This window comes from Mesoplodon bidens (genome assembly GCF_964165515.1).
Source record: "Mesoplodon bidens genome assembly, chromosome: 2".
NCBI lineage: Eukaryota > Metazoa > Chordata > Mammalia > Artiodactyla > Ziphiidae > Mesoplodon > Mesoplodon bidens.
Window position 1 is genome coordinate 85,610,247 of NC_138177.1, and position 9,723 is coordinate 85,619,969.

Consider the following 9,723-nt stretch of genomic DNA (forward strand, 5'->3'; position numbering starts at 1 on the left):
GAGATTATCTTTTTTTCTTTTAGGAGAGAGTTCTGACTTGGTTTTCAATCTCAAGTTACCAATCAACTTGTTCTGCAATCCATAAAACTACAATGTCCAAAGATAGGATAAACTATTCATGAAGATATCGCCAGCAAAAGTCCTACTTACTAGCCAGACTCAGTATGTTTACAACATCTCATTCACCATTTTACTGGTAAGATGTTTTACTGGCATGGCTGCCTCCAGTTCCAGCCACAAGTACTTTACCAAAATATCCTTCAAGCCTGGAACAGTGTCTTAAAGTCAATGATATCTTTCATCATACCATCGTACCAGTTTTATAACACAGAGCCCTGAGATTACAGGTATCTCCAAAATCACCAGCTGAATTAACAACTATTATATGACTTGTTAGTAGATTTTTAGATGTTTTACAAAAAGCTTTAGACCTACATATGAAAAAGAGCTGGTGAAGATTTGCATTCTCTATAATCTTAAAAAAAAAAAAAAGAACCCACTACAGACCAGGAATCAAAAATAGCTTTACACAAACAAGAGCAAAATTGTAGGTTCTACTGAGGGCATCAGCCACTTAATTTAAACCCCACTTCATCAGAAGAAGGAAGCCATGCTGCTATTTTCATCAGTTACCAGGAAACAAATAAGATAAAGGACAGATTGGGCAGAAGAGTCTATAGCTGAAATTAATATTTTGATGCAATGACTGAAAATTCCCAAAGTGTCACTAAGAAAAAGCATCTAGGGCTGCCTCAAAGAGTATCTACAACTGAGTCACGGGGTTAAGTGGAGGAAAGACACTGGAGCTTGGGGTGGTTTTTTTCCCCCTTCTCTAGCTCCTCCTCCCTTCCCCCACCTAAACAGGAAAGAAAGCGCGCCGAGCGTAAACACAGGCCAGAGCTCACGGTTTGTCACCACAACAAATTGGACGTTAGTCTCGCGCTCTTGGAGACCGAGCCCCAGGTCTTGGTTGCTAGGCAAAAAAAACGGCCTCTTTCCCACAGACCTGTGAACAGCGGGGGGCCTTACCAAGAGTTTCGGTTGTTTCCCCGCCCCCCGCCCCCCCCCTCCTTTTTTTAAACGAAAGCTTTGGGAAAGTGGAGTCAGACAGCAAAAGTTTCCCTTTGAGCCAGACATCTAGATCTGCCTTGCATAGATATACATTAGGTGGGCCGGTCCCACGCAGTCTCCACCATCATTACAATTTACCAACCTAACGATTAAAGAACAGCAGTGGAGAGGATAGGAGGACTCCCACACCCACCTCTCCGCGGCCGTCCGTTCCAGACACCGCTTCCTGGTCCCCAACAGCACAAATAACCCCAAACCACGGCACTAAGCAGAGCTGTGAAATTCACACGCACAAGCCACACACTGGGAACCGGCCACGACAGCCGAGAAAAAACCGGCCGGGTGAGAAGACGCCAGGCGGCCCCCTGTCATCTGAGGACAACAACACGCCCAGGAGAGAAGTGGCAGGACACGGGGGAGTTGCCCCGAAAACAAGCCCGCAGCCTCCTCACTTTCCTGGGAACGCTATCCCCTCCGCGGCCGTCACCGGCCGGGGCGCAGGGCTCGGCGCCGGGTCCCGGGTGGGGGCCGCTGAGGGAGGTGCCCCCCGCAGGCCGGGCGCCCCGGAGAGCCTGTGGCCGGCCCAGCCCCGCCGCGGGAAGCCGATGGGAGGTCGCTCCCTGCCAAGGCCACTGCCCCCCCGCCTCGACTCACCGCCGGTGTGTCTGGTTCTCAGCCGCGAGCTGGGGCTGCAGTGAGGAGGCGGCGGAGGAGACGAGATCCGGGGCCCCGCCGCCGGGTCATCATATCCCCCGCGCGAGCCGGCCCGGGCCCCGGCCCCCGCCTCCCGGAGCCGTCCCCGCGCCCGTCCCACGGGGGGAGCCCCCTCAGCCTCCCCCCAGCTCCGCCGCCCGGCCTCTCGCCGCCGGCGCCGCCTCAGCACCGCGCGCTCCCGCCTCAGCCTCCCGCTGCCGTCCGGGGCCACCGCCGGGCCCCTGGCTCCGCAGCCGCCGTTGTCGCCAGACTCGACGAGCTGAGCGCCGAGCGGCCGCCCCATCCGGCCGGCCCCTCCTCGCGGGAACTAGTCCCCAGCCCCGCGCCATGACACCTACTGAGGCGGAAGTGTCGGAGAGCGGGCGGGTTAGGATGACGTCATAATACTGGTGGGAGGGGAGGGGAGGGGAGGGGGAGGGGGAGTGGGTGGGCCTCCGTGGGGAGCCAGCGTGGATCAAGTGCGGGGATCGGCTCCCCGCCCCCTCCTCACGGCCGACTCCGCGGTGATTTAAAGGTGATTGGTGGCGGTGTGGCGGTCCAGCTTTAGAATGTCATCCCCGCCAGTGTGACATCACCACCGCCTAGTGTGACACCCCCAGAGATTGGACAGCGCGCAAGGAGGCAGTGCCTACCGAGGTAGCCCCCTGCTGGTGAGATTTACCTTAGTTTAGGCTTTGATGTATCGTTGCAATCTAGGGACGTTCTAGCTGCGTGACAGGGGTGTATAGGATCCGTAAGCCTCCACACGCAGTAGGAGCCCCTGAGCGGGCTCTTCCCTTGCCTCCTTGGGAACCTGGGTTTGCATTAGGAGGTGAGAAAGAATAGTTGTGCTCTGAACCCAACCCCCTCAAAACCTGCAGTGGACTAATACATAATTTTCTCTCCTCTACCAGGAGATAACAAAACCGGGTATTCAGGAAACGGAATGCGTTGGGCACACAACATTCTGGGAAAATAAACACTGCGTGAAAACTAGGTTATCCTAATAGAAAGACAGTTGCCATCTCCCTGGGCCAAGAAATTCTGGAAAACTTCAGGTATACCTCTTGCTGTGTAAAATGCCCTGATTCCTAAAGTGTGGGACATTTGTAGGGAGACGGTAGTATATTTTTTTCCATCCCGCAAGTGCTGGAGGCGACAAGGATCTGAGCCCTAGAAAGTGGCTGTACAGCACCATGGGTATTTATTTGCATATACGCTTTAAGGAGAGGGCAGATGTGGCTAAGACATTCATTATACATCCTTGACCTCTTTGGATGGAAGAGATAATTTTTGTGAAGATGTGCTAAAGTGGTTATGCTACCTTTGGGTTTCTCTCCTGGCTTAACAGCACTGGGAACAGTTCTGTTTTATTGGGAACAAGGAACTTTATTTCCCTAGAAGACCAGGGTTAGCAAGAGTGTTCAATCCCACAGGGCAGGTTTGTTTGCTTATTTTCACAGAAACTTAGAGAACATAAAGCCCTACGATGGACTGACCTGGGAAACCTCAAGACATGGAGAGTTGGTGAACATGCCTCCTTGGGGAGCCAGGAAAAAGGCAGAACTTGAGCTCTGGGGTAGAACAGATCCTGCTTGAAAAGCAGGCTTCCAAAACATTAATTGCTTACCATGCCTTGGTTCAACCCAACTCCATGACAGGCCTCTAAGCTCCTACTCTCCCACATTATGTCCCTTTCCTCTTTTCAAACACATCTCAAAATCTGCCTTTAGGAAGACTTTCCTCTTTGACTCCCACTTGATTCTGGTTATTCAGTTCTGCATCATCATTTGACTACTTCATTTACTTCTTGTACCTTATTTGTTTATACTTGTTGATCTCTATTTTCATTGTTCTTTGGTCATTTCCTCAGTCTGTCTCACTACATTGAGACCTTCTTAAAATCTAGCATTTTCCTCTCTCTAGTTTTTGTATATCCATCCAACAAACTCTGCCTGCTTGATGCCAGGCACTCTCCTACACACTGAGTCAGATGCAAGATGAATAAGTCATGATCTTTTCCCTCAGAAAGCTTACAGGAAAGCTTGAGGAAAAAAATGCATGGGGACATATATCTAAGATTTGAATGACAGAGTCAGGGAAGATCTTCAGAGAAGGTGATGTTTAAACATGGTATGCTCAAAGAAGTTTCAGAGTTTAGTGTAACTAGAGTTCATTTGTCAATTCAGCAAATATCTATTGAGTATCTTCTGTATGCCAGGTACTGTGTTAGAATTAAAGATAACAAAGAAGAAAAGGGTATGGTCTGTGCCCTGAAGGAGCATACAGTTCAGCAGAGAAATGGCAGAATATGGAAACAGTAAGGTAGGCCAAGTCAGATTTTGAAAGGCAATGCAGAGCTAGTGGAGGTTTAATCAGACAGGTAATATGAAGGAATCTGTGCTTTAAAGAGAGAACTGGTAGCAGTGAGGAGGATGGCAGGCTGGAGTGGGCAAAGACTGGACAAAGAGAGGCTAATTAGAAAACTGTGATGAGGGTTTGATCAAGCAGGGAACATGGGGAGAAGGGAGAAGATATGTGAACTATTTCCTCCCAAAGTCGGGGCAGCTGGAGAGGGAGATGGAGCTGTTGCCAGTTGGAAGCATTAATGTGTCATCTAGGGTGTGATATCCCTCTAGGGCCTAGATTCAGTGTTGTAGACTAGAAGTCACTCAGGATCTGCAGTGTTTAAGGCCAAGTAGGAGAACCTGACCAAAAGGCTGTGTCTTGAGAGAAATTGAGTCCAAAAACTAGGCAAACTATCCAAACAAGTAGTAAATCCAAGGGACCCAGAAGAAAAAGAGAATTCAAGTAGAAGCCAACAGTTCTAAAACTGGGAAAACCAGATGAGAGTGAAGGTCTGAAGTAAAGAATAGGAGGCAGAATGTGGGCAAATCCTTTGAATCAACAAGAGAGAATCCTCACTGATTTTTCAAACCTAGACTCCAGGAAACTTTTTATTTGAAAATGATTTCACACTGATAGAAAAGTTGCAAGAATAGTAAAAGGAGCACCCATATACCCTTTACTCAGATTTACTTATTAACATTTTGACCCTGTTGCTTTAACATTTGCATTCTCAGCCAAATAGATTACACACACGTTTTTATCTGACCATTTGCAAGTAAATCGCATACGTCATGCACCTTTATCCCTTAATATTTGAATGTCCTAAGAATAAATACATTCTTTTACAGACACAATACATACAATTATCAATTCCAGGAAACTTAACATTGATAAAATACTTTTATCTCATCTACCATCTGTATTCCAAATTTGTCAATCCAATAATGTCTTTCTTACCATCTTTTCCTCTTCCAGTACAAGATCCAGTTTAGAATCAAATATACCACTTAATTGTCAGTCTCTTCAGTCTCTGTTAATCTGAAAGAGATCCTTAGACTTTCTTTGTCTTTGATATTTTTGAAGAATACAGAATCCTTCTTTAAAATAATACAGTGCTCCTCATTTTAGGTTTGTCATTTATGTTTATCTCATGTTTCTTCATTACTAGGTTCAAGTTATCCATTTCCGGCCGGAATAATGACACTGTGTTCTTCTCAGGGTATCACACCCAAAGTTAGATGAATGTCTCTGTCCCTCATTGGGTGACAATATTTTTTAATTGAAGTGTAGTTGATTTACAATATTGTGGTAGTTTTCAGGTGTACAGCAAAGTGATTCGGTTATATATATATATATTTTTTTCAGATTATCTTCTATTATAGGTTATTACAAGATATTGAATATAGTTCCCTGTGATATACGGTAAATCCTTGATGCTTACCTATTTTATGTATAGTAGTTTATATCTGTTAATTCCATACTCCTAATTTATCCCTTCCCCCCCCCCCTTTTTCCCCTTTGTTAAACATGTTTGTTTTCTATGTCTGTGAGTCTGTTTCTATTCTATTCCACAGGGACACTTCCTTGACCTTTATCTGAACTGCTCTTCACCCCCATTAGCCAGTCTTATTTTCTTCTTAACACCGTATCACTATCTGATATTTATTTATATATACTGCCTGTCTCTCTCTTTTAGAATTTAAGTTCCATGTGGGCAGGACATTTTCTGTCTTGTTCACTGTTTTATATCCTCAATGTCTGTAACACATGCCTGGCACATAGTAGGCATTCAATAAATATTTGTTGAATGAACAAATGAATGAAGGGATTTATGGACACTCGTTTTCACACAGGGTAGTTGCAAGTTATAGAGATAATATTTATACAGTATCTGCCGAACTAAGCATTCAATGGTTGTCAGCCCCTTGAGGGCTATGAACTCTGCTTTATTCCCTCTTGGAGAGAAATAGTATTTATTGAGGAAGGATTGCCTAAGGGATGTGCAATCTATCCATTCCTCCAGATTGATTCATTTATTCATTCACCGGATGTTTATCATTAAGAACGTGCTATGTGTTCTAGACAATAGGGATGAAATAGTGAACAAAACAGACAAAAAAAAAAGAGTCCTGGAGTTTACATTCTAGTACAGTGAGGCACACACTAACCTCAATAGGTAAATGATATCATATGTGAAGTGCTCTATGGAGAAAAAGCAAGGCAGGGAAAGGGAGTGGCAGGCAAGGTGGTTGTAATTTTAAATACGATGATCAGGAATAGCCTCACTGAGCAAAACCTTGAAGGAGGTGAGGGAGCCACGTGGGTATCCTGGGTGGAAAAGATGGTAGGGAGAGGGAAGAAGTGAGGTGAGTGCTTACCGGGCACATTGGAGTAACTGCAAGGAGGTCAGTGTGCCTGGAGCAGAGTCAGTGAAGTGTGGGAGACAAGGAGAGGAGCCGGCAGATGGTGGGCACCATTCAGACCACCAGGGGAGCTTTGGTTTTTATTCTGAGTGAGCTGGAAAGCCATCGGAGGATTTGAGCAGAGAAGTAACATGCTATGATTTATGTCATGGCTGCTGTGGGGACTCTACTTGTGTGTTTGGAGAGGAGGGGAGCAGTGTTGGAAGCAGGGAGAACATTTAAGAGGCTACTGAAGACCTCGGACAAGAGACAAAGGTTGCTTGGCCAAGGGTGGTAGCGGTGAAGATGGTGAAAAGAAATAAGATTCAGGATATGTTTCAAGGTAGAGTCAACAGGATATACTGACAGATGGTAGTGCGGGTAGGAGGGGAAAGCAACAAGAAAGGGAGAATAGGAAACCAAGCTTACTAGAGACACATAATAGGGTTACTCAGCAGTATGGAACGCCATTCTGATGTATGAGATCATGATTTTAAAATGAAACCAGTCAGCCTGGTGGAATGATTTCTCCAGCAACATCTAGCTGCTCTAGTGCAGGCAAAGAGTAGATAGATATTATGATTTATCCAGAACTGGAGTTTTTTGAGGCAAGTTTGAGTGAAAGAGAGCAAGGGAGTGATATTATATTGATGGACTGTAGCATACAGTCCAGTCAAGGTAGGAAGTGAAGCTCAGAGAGAGCTTATGAACAGTAAAACATTGGCAGTGAGGGTACTTGAGCAGATAATCTGGGAGAAAAGAGGGTTTAAATTTGAGATTTCAGATGTAGTACAACTTATGATAATGACAGGGTGGTAAGGTAGAGAGAGGGAAATAAGGTCTTTGGAGACGAGGAGGTCAAAGAAACTGAGATGAAGACAGAGTTCTGAAGGAGGAAGTGAACAGGTGGAGATATGGGGAGAGTGGCTCTCAGAGAGGGTGGAAACTCCTGGCCCTTTCCCACATCCTTTGCCCTATGCATCGCTTCCATCTGGCTCTTCCTGAGTTATATCCTTTTATAATAAACTGATGATCTAGTGAGTAAAATGTTTCTCTGAGTTCTGTGAGTTGCTCTAGCAAATTAGTCAAACCCAAAGAGGGGGTCATTGAAACCTCCAATCTATAGTGTGACCGGTCAGAAGCACAGATGATAACCTGGACTTGTGATGGACATCTCAAGTGGTGGCGGGGGCAGTCTTGTGAGACTTAAGCCTTAGTCTGTGAGATCTGATGTCCTCTCCGAGTAGATAGTGTCCGAACTGAGTTGAATTATAGGACACCCAACTGGTGTTAGAGCATTGTTGGCTGGCAGCAGAACCCCTGCTTGGAATTTTGGGTGCTCAGACCTTTTAGCAGGTTTTCTCCAAACCTTATATTCCCGACTCCCTAAGCACCAGATGTCTGGTCTCACCCTCATGCTTTGTTTCTACAGAGCCTGGTTAGTAGGGTGAGTGAGCTTGACCCAATTTTCTTGGCTTCTTAGAAGCACACCTTTCAGTGAGCACATTAAGGATGGGGTTGTAGCACTGGGGACAGACTTCATCCTCCACTCCCCAAAGTTATTATAAATTGACGGGAGGAGTTAGGACTGGTTAGATAGCCCTAATACAATAGTGTTTTAAATATATGGATACTGCAAGGGAAACACTAACCCAAGGCTAACCAGAAGTTTTGTGTGATTGCAAGATGATTCAATAAGCTATCCGTTTAGGGAAAGAACCAAGCCCAAGAATCTGGGAGCTTTCCGTGACCTGGTGGGTCCAGGATGTGGTCAGAGAAGAGAAAGTTACCCGGGAATGAGATAGTCAAGGTGGAAGGGTGTATCTAAATAAAAGCACTGTGGCCAAAATAAAGACAAGCTTATCCATTCCGAGGATGAGAATCCCCCACGGGCAGCTGTAGATACAGATACTAATAAGGGCAAGCAAAATCATCCTGTAGTGATGTAGGTGGGATATCCTATGGAAGAGAAAGGGGGAAGTGCCATGAACCCAAGACAAAACAGCTTGTGGTGGTGGTGGTTAGAGAGGGTGAGAGGTGGGAACAGGTTATGGACTGACAGTTACTCACTAGAGATAGCATCGGAACTACGTGCACATACAGGGAACTATATTCAATATCCTGTGATAAACCATAATGGAAAAGAATATGAAAAAGAATGTGTATATATATATGTGTATATATATACACATACATATATGTATATATATATATGTATATATACACATATATATATAACTGAATCACTTTGCTCTACAGTAGAAATTCACACAACATATTGGAAATCAGTTATACTTCAGTAAAATAATTTTTCTTTTAAATGGACCTCCAGATGGAATTTCTCCTGCTTATGAACCACTCCAAGAATGCAGAGAGAACTGTCTCCCTGGGGGTGGACTTGAGATAGAGAACCCAGGTCTAAATCCCTTTTCTTGAACAAGTGGACTCACTTACCTTCTATTTCCTACCACAAAGGGTAGTCTGGGTCAGGAGTAAGAGATGGTTCCCCAAGGCCAGTCAGGCAGATTTTCTTCCCTAAAGGGACTTAAATCACTGTCAGTCTCCTTGTGGAAAAGTACAAGTTTTCCCACAGGTCATGAAGCAAATAACTAATTGATCTCTAGGGAACTTCCTTTCTCCCAGTAACTTCAAGCTTCATTGCAAGATCTTCATAGATCTATGGGGGGGTCATCCTTAGATTCTAAAAATAAATTAAATTGGCTTCTTAAAGATATAGCAATGCAGCATGTTTATATGAGGGAGTGTTGAGAAATGAAACAAATAAGACAACTGCCAATCTCTATTATAAGCCAGACAAATTTAATTTAGAATAGTATGAAATCTTCCCATTATTTCTTTTTATTTATTTATTTATTTATTTATTTATTTATTTATTTATTTATTTATTTATTTATGGCTGCGTTGGATCTTCGTTGCTATGCGTGGGCTTTCTCTAGTTGCGGCGAGTGGGGGCTACTCTTCGTCGTGGTGTGCAGGCTTCTCATTGCAGTGGCTTCTCGTTGCGGAGCACGGGCTCTAGGAATGCGGGCTTCAGTAGTTGTGGCACGAGGGCTCAGTAGTTATGGCTCGCAGGCTCTAGAGCACAGGCTCAGTAGTTGTGGCGCACGGGCTTAGTTGCTCAGCGGCATGTGGGATCCTCCGCGGCATGTGGGATCTTCCCGGACCAGGGCTCGAACCCATGTCCCCT

General features: G+C 45.2%; 1 protein-coding gene across 1 annotated transcript in view; it reads right to left on the reverse strand.

The window, feature by feature from the left end:
• HIPK1 (homeodomain interacting protein kinase 1) overlaps positions 1-2,092 on the reverse strand; it is a 50,116-nt gene extending 48,024 nt beyond the window's left edge. Inside the window, exon 1 of the mRNA XM_081222660.1 lies at positions 1,726-2,092. Within this exon, the coding sequence (XP_081078786.1) occupies positions 1,726-2,068 (343 nt within the window). The 5' untranslated portion in view covers positions 2,069-2,092. The remainder of the gene's footprint in view (positions 1-1,725) is intronic.
• Between the last annotated feature and the right edge of the window lie 7,631 nt (positions 2,093-9,723).